The sequence below is a fragment of the Mercurialis annua genome, linkage group LG3 (genome assembly GCF_937616625.2).
Source record: "Mercurialis annua linkage group LG3, ddMerAnnu1.2, whole genome shotgun sequence".
Taxonomy (NCBI): domain Eukaryota; kingdom Viridiplantae; phylum Streptophyta; class Magnoliopsida; order Malpighiales; family Euphorbiaceae; genus Mercurialis; species Mercurialis annua.
The window spans coordinates 75614783-75638128 of NC_065572.1; the positions used below are offsets into that span (position 1 = coordinate 75614783).

At 32.2% G+C, this 23346-nt stretch overlaps 2 protein-coding genes across 2 annotated transcripts; both read left to right on the forward strand.

The window, feature by feature from the left end:
• Positions 1-9886: 9886 nt before the first annotated feature.
• On the forward strand, positions 9887-10390 carry LOC126673019 (uncharacterized). The gene has a single exon (XM_050366971.1). It carries the CDS (start codon positions 9887-9889, stop codon positions 10388-10390), a length of 504 nt encoding a protein of 167 aa, XP_050222928.1.
• Positions 10391-18251: 7861 nt separating this feature from the next.
• LOC126674978 (methyl-CpG-binding domain-containing protein 13) lies at positions 18252-23147 on the forward strand. The gene is made up of 6 exons (XM_050369542.2): positions 18252-18529; positions 19045-19221; positions 19325-19420; positions 19718-19864; positions 20828-20987; positions 21357-23147. Exons 1-6 carry the CDS (start codon positions 18443-18445, stop codon positions 22868-22870), a joined length of 2181 nt encoding a protein of 726 aa, XP_050225499.1. The 5' UTR covers positions 18252-18442; the 3' UTR covers positions 22871-23147.
• Positions 23148-23346: the final 199 nt, after the last annotated feature.

The following is a 23346-nucleotide window of genomic DNA, read 5'->3' on the forward strand; positions in this document are numbered from 1 at the left end:
GTCCATTTATTTTGGCTTTTAAAATGCTTTAAGTTGGTGAACAGAACAAGAAGCAAATAAATCATACTGTTTTAGATCTAATAATTAGATACTTTTATTATTGAAACTTGCAGAGAACATAGTTTTTGATTCGTCCAGTATGACATATTTCACCACCAGCATCCAAACATCTGGATAGACCTATTTAAATTTAAAACTGACTATGCCTAACATGCTAGTTTTGGAAGAAAAGTTTTAAACACATACACTTCTAGGATATCTCATATTGGAATTGTCTGTCCATTATAAACTGTAATGTTGGTAATAATACTTTTGACAACCATTTCTTTCCCTTCTCATCTGGGTTTATAGGCTGTAATCGACTAGTTCAATGTTGAGAATGAGATGACATGAATTACTCGAATAGCCACTGGCTTCAATTTGCTTGGAATTTTGTAATTTATAGCAACTTTATCTTTCCATTTATCTTTAACTTCATTGAATTATAGGTAGAATTTATTGCTTCCTTCGCTTAATCTGAACAAATGATTTCAACTTCTTAATTTAGTCAAGTACAGAATTAGTTAATTAACCACTTCACTGATAATTTGAAAGGGATAACTGCCACCATTGAAGTTGCATGTCAGCATGATTTTTTTTATGCAATGAATAAATGTGGAAAAATTCTTATCTAGATCGAGTTTTCATAGAACACATTCACATAATCAGAAGCGAAGCCATAAATATTTTAAAAGATGGACACATTTTTTACATTGGTCATAAAGATGGACAATACATCATTAAAAAAGAATTAAATATATAGCGTTAATTAATGAAGACTCGGTTTAGACAAGAAAAATGTCACAAATACCACAGCAGTTAAGACATTATGAAAGTATAATTTCCTTATCACAAACTAGCAATTGACCAATTCAAAATGTGTTACTATTATTACAAGTTAAAATTTTAGCGGCTGCATGTTCATGTATAGTAACTGTGAAGCAGTGGCAAGGAGTTAGGGGAAGTTGCATTGGTCTATTTCCTGCACTAGGAGTTAGGTCTGGTACAACTTTACTGAACATGCCACATTATTTGCTGAAATGCCAAGTCCAATCTTTGTAACGTTGATTAAGTTATTTAAACCCCAATGCCTTTCTGGGTAAATTTTATTTGGTTACAGCATAACAAAAATGTGAATTAGGGTTGGCAATCTCCATTTGCCTTTGAAATCAGATTTTGTTTAGCCAATGAGTGTACCATAAGGCTAAATATGACTACGCACATTTCATTTTCTAGTGTTGCCAGTTCAATAGGCCATTGACCTATCTTATCAGAATGCCAACATTTTTTAATTAATTTCCCTGGCCCCTTTGCTGCAATTATTTTTCACGATATGTCCTCTGAAAATTATTCATATAATTTCTAATTAATTAATCTGCCGACTTCAAATGAAAAAGATACATCCCTATCAGCAAATTTTAGTTGCCAAACATGAATTAATATTTATAACACATACTTATTTTGATTTTAAATAGACTCTTGAAGTTTCATACTCTTTGTTGCAGTCTTTTCTTTTCTTGTATTCTCTGAAATCATGAGAAATTATAGCTATGGACTTGTTCTTTTTGTAGCTGTCACAATTATTTTATGTACAGTCCATCTGGGTTCTTGCAGGCATACACATGAAGAGGAAACAGATCAAAGAACAAACACAAAGTTATCTACTTCTGCTGTTTTTCAAGACTCTGTCCAATCTGCAGAGGACAAGGCAAACCAAGCTTATGGTGTATCACATAAATTTGTTCCGGGTGGACCAAACCCACTTCACAATTGATAAAATTTTCTTTTCATTTTTTCTTTTTGATTCCATGAAGAATTTTACGATTTTTGGTTGATAATTAGTTAAGAAAGTCTATTTGGATCTTGGAAAGAATGTGTAGAGAAAAAGATCAAATTTTCATATTCCTTCATTCTTTTCGTGAACCAAACTTAATTAGTTGCAGTTTGATAAGCTCAGTGGATTATGATTATGTATGCATTTATCATATTAAATAGAGAAATAAGCTGACTTTGTGTTTATATCGATGATGTAAAGTTTGTGTTCATTAGAGCAGACGAATCCAACAGTTAATAGTTTTTCAGTTTGACAAGAATTAAAATTAGAATTTGGCAATAAGAAAAAACTCCAAATGGCTTGAAAGGCCAACACTCTCTTTTAAATAATTTTCTCAATTGCTTCTTAATTAGCCAAATTAAATTCTTACATACTCCATCCCTATTGTAATACTAATACAAGAATGTATATGTATTAATGCATTATAGCATATGTGTCTTGATGATATATCTCTTAAAAAATCTCACATTGTTATAAAGTACTATAACTTAACAACTTAATTAGACAAAACCACTTATCAATCTGCCTTACAACTTTTTTATAAATCCTCACTACATGAAAAATTTGGAGTGAAGAGGTGAAATATAGCTTAGAAATATATAGAACTTCTTCTTATATGATTAGTCACCAAGACTTAATAAGTTTTCTAATCGAATTTTGACACATCAAATAATTTTAAAGGTTTAAATACCTTGGATAATTATACAACGCAACGGTTGTGCCACATCATTCGTGCAACAAACCAATAAGGCGTTAGCCATGTGCAAATATTTAATGATAAAAAAATAAGCAATAAATAAAGATTTTCTGTCGCAAATATTTATTGGCTTGTTATAAAAATGACGTGGCATATCCGTTGCATGAGATAAACACTCAAACACCTTTCATGCTATTTTAATATTCATATAGCATAGATGTTATTAAGCCCTTTATGAATGTCTACCTCCTCTTTATAATCCATAACCTTTTGCTCATTCCAATCAAACCGATTTAATCAATCACACTGTAAAACTTTTCTTTCAGTTAGATCCTATTATACAGTAAACACATGTGCACATATTTAAATTTACTCATGTTCTAAATAAGCTAGCGGTTTTCAGTTCGAGACCGGATTTGGCCCGGTTTAGGGTTTGATCGGCCCAACTAGGAGCCGGTTCACGGGCCAAATCAGCAGCCCATGGCCACCTCTACAAATTGATTGTTTACTTCCATATTGATTAGAATCACATTTAATTCATTTATAAGATTGAGCAATGTTATTTTTGAAACATTATTATATTTCAGTTTAGCTTAATTAAAACTTAAAAGGTTGAAATTATGTATTTGATTTTATTTAGCATTAATTTGGTAATAAATCATGATAAATTATTTTAATTACTAATTATGTTGAAAGGGGCAAATTTTAAACAATTAAGTCAAATAGTTGTTTGTTTCCATGTTGATTAGAGTCAAATTTTATTTAAATGTGGGATTGATTAATGTGGTTTTGAAAATATAATTATAACTTAATTTTAAAAAATAAAATCAAATGAGTTGTTTGTTTTCAAGTTGATTAGAGTTATAATAATTTATATATTTTGAAAGTATGATTATATTTTAATATTATTTGCTAAATAAAAACTTTAAATGGTGTAATATTTATTTAATTTTATTTAGTATTTGTGAATAAATCATAATAAATAGTTTTAATTACTGATTGAGTTTAAAATGACAAGTCAATTTTTTAGTCAAATATATTGTTTATTTCTATGTTGATTGGAGTCAAATTTTATTCATATGAGATTGAGCAATCTGATTTTGAGAATAATTATAAATAGTTTTTAAGGTATGATAATATATTAGGAGTTTGAAATGGTAAATGAAATAATTGAATATTATTATCCAAATAAAATCTTACTAATTATATGATAAAACATAGTACCTATCCAATTTGGTTTGATATGATTTTTTTAACAAATATAAACTAGACATATTCTTTTATATGGAGTATAATTTTGCTTAATCGTTTTCACATATGGTCGGATCGAAAACCAGTGGCCATATTGGTTTCGCTATCGGTTCGGTTTTTTAAAACACTCATTTCTACAAAAAGAAGTTCCATACATATTTAATATATTTTTATAAAGTTTTCTAAAAATCAGATTTGATATTATCTAAAATATTTTAGTTGATCTTAGTATTAATTTGCAAAGCAAACTTGTAGCTCGTTGCCTTAGTAATCACCTCTTATAAATTAACTTCAAATTTCCTACAAATTAAGCCAAACTGACAGAAAAATCGCTCTAGTTAAGTATGGCAATCAAAATGTCTCAATTGGTGCTTATATTCTTGATTGTGCTAGCTCTTTTTCATGGCACCGACAGCCGCTACCAATACTTTCCGATGAAGGGGACACAACGACATGCATCTAATCCTAAGTATTCTCTTATGTTTCAGCGAACTGTTTCCGCCGTGGAGAAGGCTATTAGTATTAGCAATCGCAAAATCAACTCATTACCATCACCGATTGGCTCCGACAGAAAAGTGCCGGGCGGACCAAATCCTATTCACAATCACAGTTGATGAAGGAAAGACTGCTAAAGTTGTAGAATAAAAATATAAAATTAATATATTATCATTATTTGAGGCACTTTGTCAAATGTTCATTTTCCAGTTGATATTTAATCATCGTATGTGATCAACCATTTCTTTGCTTCATTATTTTCATCAACCAAATTTAGTTGTAGTTTGATACGCATACTGGATTATTATTGTAATTATCTTTTTTTACATAAACACAAATTAGAATAAAATTACAACAAACTCTAAAGGCTGTGATACAATTGTAAAAATAAAAAAAATTAATTAATTGTAAAGGATAATAAATTCAAAAATTTAATTAGTCATTAAATCTTTCTAAAAGTACTTAACTTTTATATACTGTAGTATAAAAATAATTTGATCTTTATTTTATAAATAATCTAATCCAGGTCTTAAGTTGAGTTCTGAATATATAACAAGTTAATTGATATAAACATAATAATCAAAGTGATAAAAAAAGTTAAATATTAACTGGATTAAATATTCGTTTTTTACCATCCACTTGAAAATAAAATAAAAAACGAACATCATGAAAAGGATATAATATTTCAATTTATCATAGTATTAGATTGGCCTAATCATTTTTTAAATCTAAATCTTTGCGTTTTTTTATCAATTACGACCATTTTTTTTTAATTTTTACAATTATATCTAATTTAGAAGCCTTTTTTTTAAAAGTTAGACAATTTTTTAATAATTGATAATAATACAAAGATATAAATTTAAAAGATGAAATCAATCTTTTTGGTTACAATTGCAAAAAGGGTTTCAAGGTTGGACATAATCTTAAAAATTAAAAAATTTGATCGTAATTGATTAAAAAAACACAAAGATCTTTATTTAAAAAATAGCTAGGTCTATTAGATTCAATAATGGAGATAGGGTGGAGCAGAGGGACAACCACCTTCCATATCCCATCGTCGGTACTTCCCACCCTATTAGGAAATTTGTTTTCCGATAAAATTGATTTAATTACTAACAAAATTTAGGTAAATTCTAGCAGTGTCTTAAAAGAAAAATGAATCAATTGTAAATAGAAATACTATTTTTTTTTTCTTAAAGACTTTCATAATAAGATAAATGAGTTTATTAGTTTTAGAAAAGATTATATAATTTAATTCAAATTTCAAGAGTTTATTTTCACCTAAAGTTCTAATATAATCTTACATGTTATCAAGGTAAATATATTAATAGAATAATTCTAACTAAAATAGAATTTTATATCTAAACGGATTATACTTCCTATTTTAAAAAAGTAATCTGCAAGTCAGATTTGATAAAATCTGAAATGTCCAAATGATGATATAGTATTAATTTGTAATGCAGCATGTGGCCCTATGACCTCAGTAGTCTCCTACTATAAATTAACCTGAAATTTCTTACAAATTAATCCAAACTATTTAAAATCAGATTAAAGATCCTAAATTAGTTAGCTGTTTAATTCGTTATGATAATTAAAATGTCCCAACTAGTGCTTATGTTTCTTATGGTGCTAGTTCTTGTACATGGAACCACCGGCCGCTATACCGACCAATACAAGTCCAACTCGTACAGAGAAGTGCCGGGAAGCCTGGATTCCAGTCATCACGGCCTTGACAAGTTCAACTCGTACAGAGAAGTGCCGGGAGGCCCGGATCCCAGCCACCACGGCCTTGGCAAGTTCACCTCGTACAGAGAAGTGCCGGGAGGCCCGGATCCCAGCCACCACGGCCTGGGCAAGTTCAACTCATTCAGAGAAGTGCCGGGAGGACCGGATCCCAGCCACCACGGCCTTGCCAAGTTCAATTCGTACAGAGAAGTGCCGGGAGGACCGGATCCCAGCCACCACGGTCTTGCCAAGTTCAACTCGTACAGAGAAGTGCCTGGAGGACCGGATCCCAGCCATCACGGCCTTGACAAGTTTAATTCGTACAGAGAAGTGCCGGGAGGACCGGATCCCAGCCACCACGGCCTTGCCAAGTTCAACTCGTACAGAGAAGTGCCTGGAGGACCGGATCCCAGCCATCACGGCCTTGACAAGTTTAATTCGTACAGAGAAGTGCCGGGAGGACCGGATCCCAGCCACCACGGCCTTGACAAGTTCAACTCGTTCAGAGAAGTGCCGGGAGGACCGGATCCCAGCCACCACGGCCTTGCCAAGTTCAACTCGTACAGAGAAGTGCCGGGAGGACCGGATCCCAGCCACCACGGCCTTGCCAAGTTCAACTCGTACAGAGAAGTGCCTGGAGGACCGGATCCTAGCCACCACGGCCTTGACAAGTTTAATTCGTACAGAGAAGTGCCGGGAGGACCGGATCCTAGCCACCACGGCCTTGACAAGTTCAATTCGTTCAGAGAAGTGCCGGGAAGACCGGATCCTAGCCACCACGGCCTTGACAAGTTCAACTCGTACAGAGAAGTGCCGGGAGGACCGGATCCTAGCCACCACGGCCTTGATAAGTTCAACTCGTACAGAGAAGTGCCGGGAGGACCAGATCCTAGCCACCACGACCTTGACAAGTTCACTTTCTATAGAGAAGTGCCGGGTGGAGCAGATCCTAGTCACCATGACCTCAACAAGTTGTGAGCAACAGAGAAGTGCTCGATAGACCGAATCCTAGGGGCCATGGTTTTTGATGAAAGAAAAAAATAACTCATTAATCTTTGATGATTTTGTATAATACAAATATTCAATTAATAAAGATAATATTTTTATATTTCTATATATCTCTTGTTCTTTATTATAGAAATTGCAATTTATTTTAATTTCATGCACGTGGGGCGAAGCCATATACTATTTTAAAAGGAGACATATTTTATAACTTAGTATAAAATTAAAAAAATAGTATGATCAATAAAATTTGAAAAAAAATGAGTTTTATAGGTATGGTTTTGACTATTTATATTGTTTTTAATGTAAGTTTTTTGAAAGAAAAAAAATAACTAAATAACCGTTATATTCTGAACGTGGCTTTCGCCACTCCATGCAGAAGATAAATTACATGTGAAGTCGATAGATAAATAAAACATGTGAAGTCGATAGATAAATTTATTTCATGTAAAATATTACATGTGAAGTCATAAATATTAGGATATCGCCAACATAACTAGTAGTAAAAAATAGTCTTTGTTGACATAATTAACTAAAACCACCACAGTAACCAAAAGGAATAGCTCAGTCACTATCACGCTCTCTCCTTGAACTAACATTGTTTAATTCAAATTAACATAACAAATAAAACATTTAAACCACATTAATTTAGTGTTGGCGGAGTTCCATCTTCTTCTTTTGCCACAGCCTGTGGAGACAAGAGCACTGTCGAGAGCAAAAGTGTCCAGTGTAGTTTCCATTAGCATCAACATGTCCAACGTTAATCTGGATTGATGTAGCGTCATCCTATGAGCCTGTTTATATTAATTAGTTGGAACGATAATATAATTAATAACACAAGATTGTAAAACTAAAAGAAACTATTTTTAGAGTCAACCTGTGTAATTAATACAAAAAATGTACCTACAACAAATGTTTCATACATATTTTAAATTACTTTTCTAAAAATTAGATTTGATAACATCTAAAACATTTAATAGACAATCCAAGTATTAATTTGCAATGCAAACATGTGGCTCATGGCCTTAGTAATCACATCCTATAAATTAACTTCACACTTCCTACAAATTAAGGCAAACTGTCTAAAATCACATTCAGTTAGTTAGCTATGGTAATCAAAACAACTGATGCTTATGTTCTTGATAGTGCTAGCTCTAGTTCATGGTTCCGCCGGCCGATACCAATACTTTCCGATGAAGGGAACACAACAACGTGGCACTAAACCTAAGTATTCTCTTATGTTTCAACGAACTGTTTCCGCCGTGAGGGCTATTAGCAATGACAAGAGCAACTCATTACGAACTGTCTCCCGCAAACAAGTGCCGAGTGGACCAGATCATCTTCACAATTCACAAAGGAAGAACAATTAATGTGGGATGATTTTGTAGAATAAAGATATAAAAATTAATAAAATATATTTAGTTAAGGTACTTTGCCAAACGTCTCATTTCTCAACTGATATTTAATTGTTGTACATATAATAAAGTTTTCACATCCATTTATTCCTTCATTCTTTTCATCAACCAAACTTAGTTGCATTTTGATACACATGTTGGATTATTATAATCTATTTATTTAATTATATTTTTTTACTTTTTTTATTGTCTAAGTTATTGTTTTTTTATGAATATGCAAGTTACTGTTTATAGAAATATTTAATTTTAAATTATATTTTTATTAGTTTCCAGTTTAAATATTTTGATTTTTTAGTACGGAAATTAGCATTTTTAGAAGGTCTAAGAACTATTTAAATTAAAGGAGAGTAAAGACAATTTGAATTTAATTAGTCTTTAAATCTTTCTAAAATTACTTAATTTTACATATTATAAAGTCATTTGATTTCTATATTTTTATAAAAAAATTAACCAAGGTCTTGAGTGCGAGTTTCGAATTAATAACAAGTTAATTGGTGCAAATATTGTAATTAAGGTGATTAAAAATTTAAATGTTAGTAATATTTTGATAATCTATCTAAAAATACAATTAAAAATATCACATTAGCTTCATCGGCAGAGATCGGGCTGGTGGAGTAGAGGGGCAACAACATTCCCTATCCATCACAGTTACCTCCCAGGCTCCCCCACTAGAAAATTTATTCGACGACGGAATTGATCTAATTTCCGACAAAAACCTTGTAAAAGGTAGTAGTGTTTTAAAAGAAACATGAATTAATTATAAATAGAGATACTATTAATACCTTTTCAAAAAACTTTCATATTGAATTAAATGACTTTATTAGTTTAAAAAAAAAGTTAAACAATTTTATTCAAAATTTTATTTTCATCTAAAATTCTAATATAATCCTTAAATTTTATTAAGGTTGTATTATATTAATATAACTATAACTAAAATAGAATTTTCTAGCTAAATAGATAAAAAAGTAATCTAAAAAGTCATATTTGACAATATCTAAATTGTCCAAAATGATGATATGGTAGTGATAAATTATCAAACTGGAACCGATTTGAAATGTCCAAATGATAATATAGCTTGCAATGCAGCATGTGGCCCTATTGGTTTAGTGATCTCTTATTATAAATTAACTTAAAATTTCCTACAAATTCATCCAAACTCTCTAAAAATCAGATTAAAATTCCTACATTAGCTAGCTGTTTAATTCACGATGATAATTAAGATGTATGCACTGATACTTATGTTCCTGATAGTAGCTCTTGTCCAAGGTACCACCGCCACTATACATATCAATACTTTCTTATGAAAGCAACGCAACAACAGGGAGCCGAAACCGAGCATCCTCAGCAAAGTGTTTCTAGCATGGACAAAGCTATTAACAATAGCAGATTCAACTCATACAGAGAAGTGCAGATCAAATCCCAGTTACCATGACCTTGAAAAATTCAACTCGTACAGAAAAATTCCGGGAGGACTATATCCCAATCACCACAGTTTTGACAGGTTCAACTCGTACAGACAAGTGCCGGGAGGATTCGGATCCTAGTCACCACGGTCTTGACAAGTTCAACTCGTACAGAGAAGTGTCGGGTGGATCGGATCTCAGTCACCACGGCCTTGACAAGTTCAACTCGTATAGAAAAGTGTTGGGTGGACCGGATCCCAGTCACCACGGTCTTGACAAATTCAACTCGTATAGAGAAGTGCTGGAAGGACCAGATCTCAATCACCACGGTCTAGACAAGTTCAACTCGTACAGAAAAGTGACAGGAGGACCAGATTCTAGCCACCATGGCCTCGACAAGTTCAACTCGTATAGAGAAGTGTCCGGTGGACCGGACCCTAGTCACCATTGCCTTAGCAAGTTCAACTTGTATAGAAAAATACTGGGTGGACCGGATCCCAATCACCATAGGCTTGACAAGTTCAATTAGTACGGAGAAGTAACAGGTGGACCGAATCCCAACAATCATGGCTTAAATGAAAAATAGAGTAATTAATTAATCTTGGATGATTTTGTATATTACAAATAATCAATTAATACAGATAATATTTTCTCTCTATATATATCTCTTCTTCTTTGATTCCAGAAATTCTAATTTGTTCATTTTAGATCCATGCAAGCAGCAAGAAGCGAAATCATATACTATTTTGAAAGACCGAATTAAATCACGAATTCTGACGCGATTTGCAATTATAATATAAACTTTAGAATTTGACAATGTTGGATATTGACTTTCACTTTTTGGAATTAAAACATCGGTCACTTTTTGATACAAATTTACTAAGTTGGAAACCGAAGTTGCCATCTATATATTCTTACATGCTGGATTTCAATAATTTTCATATAGGTTGACACACTGTAAACTAAAATTGTGAATATTACCGTAATTTGAAATTACAACATGAACTTCAAAAAATTGGCAAAATCAAGAGCCAACTTTCACTTTTTGGTAGATCAAAACACCGTTAGTTTCCCAACATGTCAGTGTACGTGGAAGGCTTCCAACTCAACAAGTTTGTGCTGGAAAGTGAATGGAATTTGAATTTGCCAAAATGTAAAAGTTGGTATCCGTTATTGCCAAAATCAATTGATACAGAGTTAATCTAATTTAATTAGACATTTTAAGCGTAAACTAGAAATATACAACAATTTAAAATTTGGTAGGAAAATATTTATAACTCATAGAAGGTCAATCAGACGGTGGTTCTTTGATTAACTCTCCGATGCTAAAATCAGTATTGAGTTTTGAACAGAGTATTTACGTTTATGAATGTAGTTGTGTTTGTAGGCATAAGCTCTTTATATAGTGGTTTGAGAGAATACCTAGTAGAGTTCAAGTAGGAAAGTGATTCCTATTTAGTAGCTTTGTTTGAATAGGAAAGAGATCACTGATTCATAGGAAGTCTTATTCAGGAATATCTTTCTGAATAATCTTATCTTCATAGATAGGAGTTTGTCTTCAAATAGGAAAGAGATAATGTATATTCGGTCTTTTAGATATCATTTTTCGTATTAGATCTCTGTCGACACGTTTGGACGGTGCGCTTTTACCGAGTCTTCTAGGAGTCGGTCTGTCTGGAGATTCAAGCGAATCTCTTTAATCTTCAAGTTTGGCGAGTCTCGTGGGCCCGAGTGCCAATATTATCAGGTCTGCGTCTTTTAGGCGATGACTAGAATTCTCCCTGAAGGGTAGATTCTATAAGACTCGGTTCCATTATAGTTATGCTGAAATTCGGTTTCCATCAGCACCTAATGTATTTTGGATATCAAATATGACCCTAACGTTGTGAAACAGTATCAAAAAAACATAAAAAAAGGACAGCGTTACACAGAAATATGTACGACATTGAACGAAAATGTTAACAGAAGGGTCATTTTTGATACTTTTTCAAGACGTTAGGGTTATTTTTTAAGATCCGAAATACATGAGTTGCCAACATGAGACGCGGGTTATACATTTGGATCATTTTTGTACCTTTTTCCATTACTATTTAATAAAGTGTTTTAATAAAAAAATTAAATTTAACAAAAATATTTACCTTTAATGATAGGAATTATTTTTCAAATACATGTTTTTGGCAAAGTATTTACAGCATTTTAGCCAATCTTTTTCTTATTTCCTACGCTATCTATTTTTCTAACTTATTTACAAAAATACCCACTATATATAGAAGTCTTATCTCATTTTAGGTTAAATTTTTATATATCCACTCTTTTTTCTCTATCTTCTCTCTCAAAGTCCTCTCTTTTTTTCTTCTTCTTTTTTGTTTGATTTTCAGTTTGTCTCCTCCAGTTATTTTTCCGTTCGTCTTTTCCGTTTGCGCTTCCGTTTGTCTGCTTTTAATGGATCTCTCGTCGTTTCCGGTTGTTTTTCCGTTCGTCTTTTCCATTCATGCTAGTCCATTCGTCTCATCTGTTCGCGCTATGGATTTCTCGACTCGTTTTTAGATTTGTGTAATTTTTTAGGTTTTTTATAATTTTAAACATTTTGTAAATAAATTATTGTAAATCTATAATTTTTTATTTATAAAATTATTTTATTATTCATATAATTATTTATTTTGTCTTTCTCTTATTCATAAATTTATTTATTGCTACTGATTTGTTAAAGAAAAAATTGATTTATGGTGTATTTCTGGTGTTTTTTAGAATATCTATATTTTTTTGGTGTAGTTCTGCCGTTTTTAGTATATATATGATGCATTTACAATGTTTATGGTGTATTTGTAGTGTTTATGGTGTATTTGCAGTGTTTTCATGGTATACACCATAAAAACACTCATAAATGCCATAAATTCACTATATATACACTAATTTTATACTATAAAACCACCATAAAAACACTATATATAAACTATTGTTACACTACAAAAAAATAAAAAAAATCCAGAAAAAAATCTATAAAAAAAGAATAAATTATTAAAAACTAAAAAATAGGGCTGTGCAATCGGTCGGTTCGGTCGACCGAACCGAAAACCGAAAAAGGTATTTGTGGAATTAAGAAAAGATTTTTTTATAAATAAAAAAATTTTAGAAAAAAAAGTCAAAATTTAACAAGTAAAAATGTAAATAAGTTATCAAAATATGTATTTCCGGAAATTACCACTTAATGATAACTAAAAAAGACAGATCTAAAATAAGATATCAAATGTAGTAATTTGATGGGATTCTACAATCAGTTCAAATTTAGCTAGTGGAATGTTAATAGTAATGAACAGAGGCCGGATATTTAAACTAAAAATACATCTTTGTAATTAATACACAAGATGTGGCTGCAACGAAAGTTTGATACATATTTTTAGAAGTTTTATAAAAGCTGGATATGATAGTATCTTAAATGTTTAAAAGATGACCAGTATTAATTTGTTCCCAAAACTTTCATACTTATTTTCAAAAAGTTATCTAAAGTCAGATTTGATAATATCTGAAATTAAGGTTGGTTTCGGTTCAAAAACCGGGTATTTTAATTTATGTCGACTATAAAATTGGAACCAACTCATTTTTGTTTCGGTTGGTTCAAAAAAATATTAAACATTAAACATTAAAATTCTTAAATTTAAGTTAAAATTGAAATTTAATTTTAAGATATATGACTAACTATATTTTAATTGAAAAATTACACTATTTACCATATTTTTAGTAATCTGATATATATGGCAGGACACAATGATATATTGATACAAAAATAAAGAAAAATTTGATGACTAATTTATAAAATTAAATAATAAATATTAGTAACTATTCTTATGTATACAAATATAATCATGTCTATAAAAGAAAAAGATAAATTTATTATTAAATATATAATAACAACAACAAATCTTATTCATAAAAAAAAGAGCAACAAATGTTAATTATATGTATATATATTTGAAAAACAAATATTCAGTTGAAACCGGCGGCTACGTCTTTAAAAAAGTATACTTATTGCCTCTTGATTTTGGACGGCTTTTAGACCGGTTTGATATCAATTATGGATTAGTTTCAACCGAGTCGATTCCTAAGCCAAATCGGTCCATGGTCAAGCCTATCTAAAATGTTTTAAAAGAGGATGCATTATTCATCTTGGCTTAAATCACTAAAAAGATGAAACATTTGGATTTGTTTCGTAAAATTTGTAAACGTTTGCCTTTTTACCTTTTTAGCAATTTAAACCAAATGTTTACAAACGGTAAAAAAACAAAGCCAAAAGTGTCACCTTTTTAGAGATTTAAGTCAAATATTTAAAACTATTACGAAACAAATTCAAACGTTATACCTTTTTACCAATTTAAGTCAAACGTTTACAAAAGTCATGAAACAAAGTCAAACATTTCACATTTTTATCTGTAATGCAGCATGTCGCGATGTGGCTCCTTAGACTGGTACTCTCCTCTTATAAATATACTTCAATTTTCCTACAAATTAAGCCAAACTGACTAAAAATATTCACATTCTATTTAGCTCTCTAATCATGGTAACTAAAATGTCTCACCTGCTGCTTATGTTCTTGATAGTGGTAGCTCTTGTCCATGGTACCACCGGCCGCTATACCGATCAATACTCTTCAACTAAGGCAACACATCAGCGGGAAGCTGAATTCGAGTATCCGCAACGAAATGCTTTTGGTATGGCCAATGGCAACTTCAATGCTCCCTTCAACAACAGAAAAGTGCCCGGTGGTTCTGATCCTATTCACAATAATCATAAATAAAATAATAAGTACTTTTAGATGGATTTGTCTAATATAAAAATTCCATTAATAAAAATAATATTTTTATTTCTATAGTATGATTTTTGTTTTTTAATTTTTGTTTTTTAATTTGTTCATTCAAAATTCATGCATACAATTTTAAATTGTACTATCTATAAATGATAGTGGTGATGAATTAATTCGAGTGAGTTGAAAATGAACATTTTTCATTCGCAGGGAACAAATACATATGAAGTATTATAATTTTGAATCCATCATAAAATCTTCATATTTAAATAGACGCTTAACTCTATATGTATTCATGGTCTTTATACGGAAATAATTATCAAAAACGATGTAGTAATTTTAATTGGTATGAAACAACAATATTTTATTTTTAAAAAGACAACATATGTAGAAAATAATATTATTCCTTTGTTAAGAGGCAAGTGAAACGAAAACAAATAATACAATTATCCTAAGTAGAAAATTAGTGTTACATAGGAAAATAATAATATTATTCAGAGGAATGGCATAGAGTTCACGGCACTACATGTCTAAAAAGTCAACAAATTAATACATTGTGCTTCGATAGTAATTTAAGATAAATGACTAACTCTTATATTTTAGTAATTTCGTAAGGCGAACTATTTTTCATTACAAAAAAAGCTGATTATATTAATAACAGTTCTAACTTCAAATGAATATCATTTTGTCTATATATATTTTTTTCGGTGGTAGAATTATACTACGTTAGGATGTTAGTTGTTAGAATTAAATTTTTTTAGTAAAATCATTTTTTTCAGTCCACTGGCTGACAGAAGAGTGAGTCGAACCCACACCCTTTTGCAGATGCACAATGAGTGGCCAACTGGGCAACACTCACTTGCATTGTCTATATATTAAATTTAAAATCTCAGCACAACACATAATTCTTTTTGTGATTGTGAAATTATTTTTTTATATAGGTGTCACTTTTCATTTTAAGGCTTAATCACTTAAAACCCCCTATCTTTAGCCCCTTTTGCAAATATACTCTGACGTAGAAATTTCTCCAATTTTACATTATTTTGTCCTTTTATGTTTCAATTATACCCCAAAACATTAAATTGACCTCTTTTCACTGATAAAAAAAACTTAAAATAATCTTTTATTTTTTATATTATTAATAATATTAAGGTCTAATTGAAATATAGGCTAAAAATAGAGAATTATTGTAAGCATTTTTTCAAGTGAAAAGAGGTCAATTTAATATTTTAGGGTACAATTGAAACATAAAAGGACAAATTAGAACCCTGGAGAAATTCCTACGTCGGAATATATTTATAAAAGCGGTTAAAGGTGGATTTTTTTAAGTGATTAGGCCTAATTTTAACTTTAACTTTAGAAGGGTTAAAAATGTACACTTAGAGCATCCACAATAGATTCTCTATAGTTCAAAATTCTTTATAATAAAAAGTGTAATTGTAGAAAAACCACTCCAATGAACTCTCTATTTTAAAAAAGGGAAAAGGGTCATTTATGCCCCTAACTTTTGCCTCAAGGATCAAGCAAGCCCTCAACGTTTAGAAAGGTTCAAATATGCCCCCAGCGTCTTAAAAAGTGAACAACCAGCATTTTGACTTATAAATGAAACGTTGGGGGCTTGGTTGTCAAAATTGAAGGGTCTGATTGTTCATTTTTCAAGACGTTGAGGGCATATTTGAACCTTTCCGGACGTTGAGGGCTTGCTTGATCCTGGAGGCAAACCTTAAGGGCATAAATGGCCCTTTTCCCTTTAAAAAATTAAAATAGAGAGTTGGTTTGACTCTCCACATTTGTAGAGGCAAACCACTCTTTATTTTTAAAAATAAACTGTTTTTTTATTAATTTCTCTTTCCCCTCTTTCCTTAATGTTAGGAAAACAAATATTCTCTGCAATGTTTTTCATCTCTACAGAAAATCAATTCTTTCTCAAACTAATTTCGTCAATTTCTAATCAATGTTGACTGCTTTTTTAATTCAATATTTTTTCATTCAAAATAGTTCTACATCCCACTATTACAGATGAGACATACGAAGAGGATTCTTGCTTCCCAAGATTTAAGGTTATAATAAACTAAAAGAGGTGTCTATCTCATCTCTCTAAACTCTTATTTTCTTTTCAGAAACCCTAGCCGCAATAAGAGGGAGGTGATTTTGGCCATTTTTTGGTTCAAAATCACCTCCCTACCTTCTCGTTTTCTGTTCAAATCTCGTATTTAGTTTCTCTGCGTCAATAATCACAGATCTGAGATCTGTTGGTATTTTTCTTTCTTCCTTTATGGATGTTTTATCTTCCTTTGTGGAGTTCTGGCTCTTACCCTTTATGGGTTTTGCTATTTCCTTGATGGAATTATCTACGGAGTGTAGATCTGAAGTGCTATCAGTAGAAATTTTATTTTTAATATTCTCTCAATCGGACTCATTTAAAGACCAAAGAGTCGATTTATGGTTTAAAATAACCTTCGAGTGGAGCGGACGGATCGCCGAGTTGCATATTCAAAGAGCTCCGTCAATGCGATTGAAGAAATTAGATATGATTTTCTGTTATTTTACTGATGTTCTATTATTGTACTTCTTGAATGTATTGATTTGTTCAATATTTGATCAAGTTGTATTTTTATTTCTCTATTAATGAAATTTTCATTATTCTCAAAAAAAAAAAAAGATTTAAGGTTATGGACCAATAATAGCATCGTCATTTCGAAAAAACCAATAAATCAAGCACTACCATTCTATCTTTAGGAATTATCAAATTAATGTGTATTTATTTTGGAATTAAATGATTAATGGTGTTTTGGGTGTGCCCGTAAGAGGCATGTGAAGGTGAATTTTTTTTAGAATGACGTATAATTAAAATAAATGGGAAAACATTAATAAAAAAAATTAAAAAAAAATAATAATTTATCTAATAAATTTAGAGAGTCCATTAAAGAGAAATTAAATTTTTGTTCTCTATTATTAAAGATGCTCTTTATTTATTTAAAAATGCTCTTTAAAATAAAAAGCATGGTTGGAGATGCTTTTATATAGTTTTAATATAATTTAGTTTTGTACTTTTTTAGCATGGTTTATATATTATAATATTTAATTGAAAAGTCAACTAAAAGTACAAAAGAAAATTTAATTCAATATTTTAATTTATATCGTATATAAAAAAGAAATTAACTACTCCCTCCGTTCTTTTTTAGTTGTCCATTTAGCCAATTTTATTTGTCTACAAATAGTTGTCCATTTAGAAATCTCATGCGATATTAACTACTTATGTTCCAAGTTTACCGATCCCTAATAAATGACTCTATGTTTTAATTTAAAAGGCATTTATTAACTAATAGGGCTATATTAGTATTTTTTTATAAATTAAGACAAAATAAGCACTATCTTGGTATGTGCAATATTGGCTAAATGGACAACTAAAAAAGAACGGAGGTAGTATATTACCAGTGGAGTAGTGAGGTGGATTTTCAGTTTCACTATTTTCAAAATCCAATCACAAGGAAGCACGTGTGTGAAAGTCAGAGGAAATTAGTTTGGTCTGGTTGTATGTTAACCACATCTTTGTCCGCCCTTCTCTTCTTCAGTCAAAGCAATTAGATTAGGAAGAAAGCAGTAAGGAGGTCAATTTGGTAAAATTAGAAAACAAAAACTGTTCAGTTATTGTTTAATGCAGCACGAGACGAGAAGTTTGGCAACACGTGCTTTCTGCGCCACTTCCATTTTTTGTTTTGTCCAAATTCTGGCCTACTTTCACCTCCTCCATTACTCATTTTCACATTCCAAGTTCCGGTGATGAAACCTGCAGATTCCGACGATGACTCCTTACCCGAAGGATGGACTGTTAAAGTCAAAGTAACAACCGCCGGTAAAAAATACAAGGTAACTCATCTTCTGCTGTTACTAAATCTATATTAATTAATTTAACCACTGCTCATATTTACTCAAAGCTTGAATCTCTTCAAGAATCTCACAGAAATCTAAATCTGACAAACATATCAAATTTGACTTCACTTCATGTTCGTGATTCAACAAGAATACTAATTTACTTATATTAAACTAATTTGTTGCTTTTTCATGCTAAGTATGAGGTTAAATGAACTTTGCATGACTAACCATGGATCCAGTTGTCATAGCTTGTTATGCTTAGTGCTTTTAAGCAACCCTGACTTATATTGAATTTACTATATCTTTTCTTGATTTATAGGCTTAATTGGTCTTCAACTAAGTGGTTTTTTATTGAACTTGACCGTAAATTGAAAATTATTAATTGTAGGAACTAGCAAGGTCCCAATTAGTACTTTGGAAGATGTTTAACTAGGGAAAAGTGACTCTGATTTTTTTAATCCTTGTAGAGAAACGAATGTTGATATTTGTTACATTTGCCTTTATTGCAGTGTTACTTTCCTCCCTCAGGTGAAGCTAAATTCTACTCCAAGCTTCAGGTAGTTCGGTTTCTTAACAAAAACAATCCTAAATCCGTAGAGAAGGAAACGGACATTGGCTTTCTTAACCAAACCGATCCTAAATCAGAAAAGAAGGAAGAGGACATTGAGCAAAGTTCTGCGGAAAAGGTATGATGATAAATTCTGTTGTTTTCGTTTTCATTCCTTCTACTTCCGGTTGGTACTTTTGTCAACATACAGAAGAGAGTTCTAATTTTGTTTAGCAATGTAGCTTGCAGATGAGAAGACTGAACCAGAAGGGTTACCTCCAGGATGGACCAAAGAAATTAAGGTGACAAAGAAAGGTCATAAAGTCAGAAGAGACTCGGTACTCAACCTTTACTTCCTCTTTTCAAATTTTAATCACCTTTGTGCTCCTTTCTTGAAATTTTTTCTGATATCTTTTAACTTCGAGATCTTCGTATTAGCTTCCATAAGGTTCTTTTTTCTGCTAAATTAGCTTCTTCTGTATATTCTTTAGTTTTCAACTTAATACTATTGTGTGTTCAGATCTTGTTTTTTCTTTATTTGCTTGCTAGAATTAATTCTGCTCTAAATTTAATGACTTCTATGTGCAGCTTAGCCATATAAGATTTTTACATGATGTTGTAATTATTTGATGCAGTTTTACACTGATCCTGTTAGTGGATATGTATTCCGCTCTATGAAGGACGCCCTTCGCTATCTTCAGACTGGAGAGATAGGAAGATTAGCTTTCAAGCCAAAAGACAAAGGCAATGACAACGTAGAGCTGGAAGATGATAAAGCCTGTGTGAGTGTGAAGTTAAGGTTTTTGTTATATTGGTTGATAACATTTTTCTTTTCTGTTCCTTCCTTCAAACTCATCATTTACTCGTTCTTTAGTAACTGCTAATCTTTTCTTTTGGCTATCTTGCTCATGCAAACAAATTATATAACTAAGCATGCCATGACACAATTAGAATGGACTAAATGACAGCAAACTCGGTTGAAAGTCCAGGGTCATGCTTTCAACACAAGTGTGAATGCTCTTACTCACCTTGGCATTCGATAATCACTTTCCTCGCCTATTAGGGTGACTAACTATGGACAAGGGATTACCTCTCCATTTTGTTAATAAGTAATAGTAAATTTGAGAAGTTAGGAAATGTACATTGCACAATTTCCCACCATAATTGACTCGTTGAGACGTTTACAGAATAGATAATTACAATAGTGATATTCCCAGGCTCAATGCATGAAAACTTATTTCAAATGCGAATGTGAATTTTCTTTTGTGGTTCATGTGCGCGACGAGTTGCTGAACATAAAGAAAAGATCTTATTCATGTCTTAATCAATGAGGTTCAGGAGTTAGAAACAAGGTCTTCTCCATTCTATTGTATATGTAAATAGTTGCTTGCAGTTGTATAGGCATTTGCTTTCCAAATTATGCAGGTTTAGGTAGATGAGATTCTATGCTCACATGTATTTTTTGTCGATTTATACAGATGTTATCATGTTTATGTGTTCAATTACCCACTGGTAGCATTTTATTTGTAGATAATTGCTTAGCTCTGTTTCTATTACTTGAGGCCAGTTGAAAGCATTTTTTGGCTTTAAAATAATACTAAAATTTCAAAGCCTGTTTTCTGTATCAGAGTTTGGCATGATTTCTGTGTTATCTCTTGTTTAATTTTTATTAAATGAGCTTTTTGGTTTTTCTACCAAAAAAAAAAAATTTCAACGCTTTTTAATTATTCTTTTTCTCTCCATAGACACCAGCTGCAGCAAAGAAACAAAAGTTGGCAGTTAATGAAACAACAAGCGCAGTTATAAGTGACCAGCCCTCTAAGGTGATCAAAGTTACTAATGTTGAACATATACCTGTATCAGCCAGCACAGCAGAATCCACGCTCATTTCGGAGATTGCTTCAGGTGATTATTAAGTTCTGAATTTCCTTATCATGTACTTTGTAGTGTGCTTCTGTTTGCGCACATGCATGATTTTTTTCGTATTTCCTTAAATTTATATCTTTTCACTTCTATGCTAATAACAATAATTTGATGTAAGACCGGAGAAATTGCTACGAACATAGCATAGGACTTATGATTCGGTAAGAATATTAATGAAATAGTAATATGTTACATTTTATTTCTGACTGCTACATTGAAGAGCTTGTGTATAATCCCAAGTGAACATGCTCAGAACTTGTGATTCCAACTAACAGTCGCAGATTTCAACTTCGTATCCCATTCCTCACTAGGGGGGCCTCACATGTCATTTGAAATTTCTTAATGATGCAGGTGCAGTAAAGGCTTCATCTATCAACTCAGAAACGGCAGAGGGAAACAGTTCAAGCCAATTAGTAGGAAAGAGAGATCATACTGAAAGTGTAATAGTTACTGCAGTGGATGTTCTCCCAGTTGAGCAGCAATCAGAAAATGGAGGGATGAAGAGTGAAGGTACAAAGACTGGACTTGGCAAATCCAAGAAGAAAAAAGATCAAAGCCTCCCTCAACGCTCTTCAAAGCGGCTTGCTGGTCTTGCACTTGATCCTACTCCTGAACTGAAAACAACAAATCGAGCCTGTCGAGCTGGAGTTGTACAGTCCAGTGATGTAGTTGCATGTACAGATGAAAGTTCTTTACATACTGAGCTGGAAAAGTGTGCATCTGACACTTCCAAAAATGCAAAAAACGTTGCTAGTTCTCCCCTCAATCCTACACCTGAACTAAATACAACAAACCGAGCCCGTCAAGCTGCAGGCGAACAGTCCAATGATTTAGTTGCATGTACAGGTGAGACTTCTGCACATGCTAAGGAGGAAGTAAATCATCCATGTGATGCTTCCAAAGATATGAAAAGGCTTGTAGGTCTTCAACTTGATCCTACAACTAAACTTAAAGCAACGAATCGAGCCCAACCTAAACAATCTAATGATTTGATTGCAAGTACAGATGACAGTTCTTCACTTACTAAGCAGGAAGCAAAGGATGCATCTGACTCTCCCAAAAACTCAAGGAGGTACGAATCGCATAAGGGCAAGTTTCCTGTAGGACATATGCCTGCTCCAAATGCAGTGAAAACAGAAAACAAGACTGATGAGAAGCATGAAAGTAGCACTATTTCATCTTCAAGGAATATTACTATTAGGGAAGCACATACAGACAAAAAAGAAACCAGCACTAATCCTGATGAGAAGCCTGGAGGATCCTTCGACCAGTCCCTTGGGGAGCTGTGGCAGGATCCCTGCATCGCATTTGCCATAAAAACTCTAACTGGAATATCCTTTGAAAACCAAGAGAGCGCTCAAGCATCATCAGGGTCGAACAATAGCGAAGTGGCTGGTTTGGCTACTTTGGCGGACAATACTAGAAAAGAGAATTTTCGGAATCTGAGTAACATAGCTATCATGGAGGAGCATGCCCGAGAAATTGATGTTAGAGACAAGGAGAAGCTAGGATCCACCCTAAATATGTCTCTCACAGATGCATGGGCAGACCCTTGCATTGAGTTTGCAATAAAAACTCTTACAGGTGCAATTCCATTGGACTGCGATATGCTCATCCAGGATTGTCTTCAACGGAAAACAAGCTCATCATCACAATCACAATCACAAGAAAGCAGCGGCTTGACCTCACGGAATGCTGGTGAGCCTGATGAAACAAGATTATTTTGTCAGCAATTTAACATTTCAGAGCAGCTTATACTTAACCAAGAGGCTCTGCCGCAAACTAGTAATGTGAATTTAAGATACTCAGGTGGAACCACGGTCAATAAAATGACGAAAGAAACAAAGAAAAGCAGAGGTAGGTAATCCAGTAATGTATTAGTGATTTAAAAGTGTACAGATTAGATATCTTGAAAATGTTGTTGTTCAGCTAGCATAGGTGACCGTGTACTAAAGTACTCTGTTAATCAGATATTAACTTTAATTGTTCTTCTGATAGTTAGGTGAAAACATTTGCTGGAAACATAGGTTTTTTCCTCTTCTGGTTTAAGCTATTCCTCATGGTATGTTCCATATAAATTTCTCTGGTTGTACTGAAACTCAAAATTTTATATTTATAATTAAAAAAAAATTGTTTGTTCCATTTTCGAGCATTTGTTGTTTTTTGACATTTGTGCTTTATTCTGTAAACAATTAGAAGATGAAATGAATTGAGTAATTATAGCAATGAAAATTATCAATATTTCGTATATTACTTTCAAAATTACAAATTAAAGAAAAGGACAGGGACTGGACAAGATAAAACGTCGTCGTATAGTAATGTATTTCTCATGCGCGCCAAT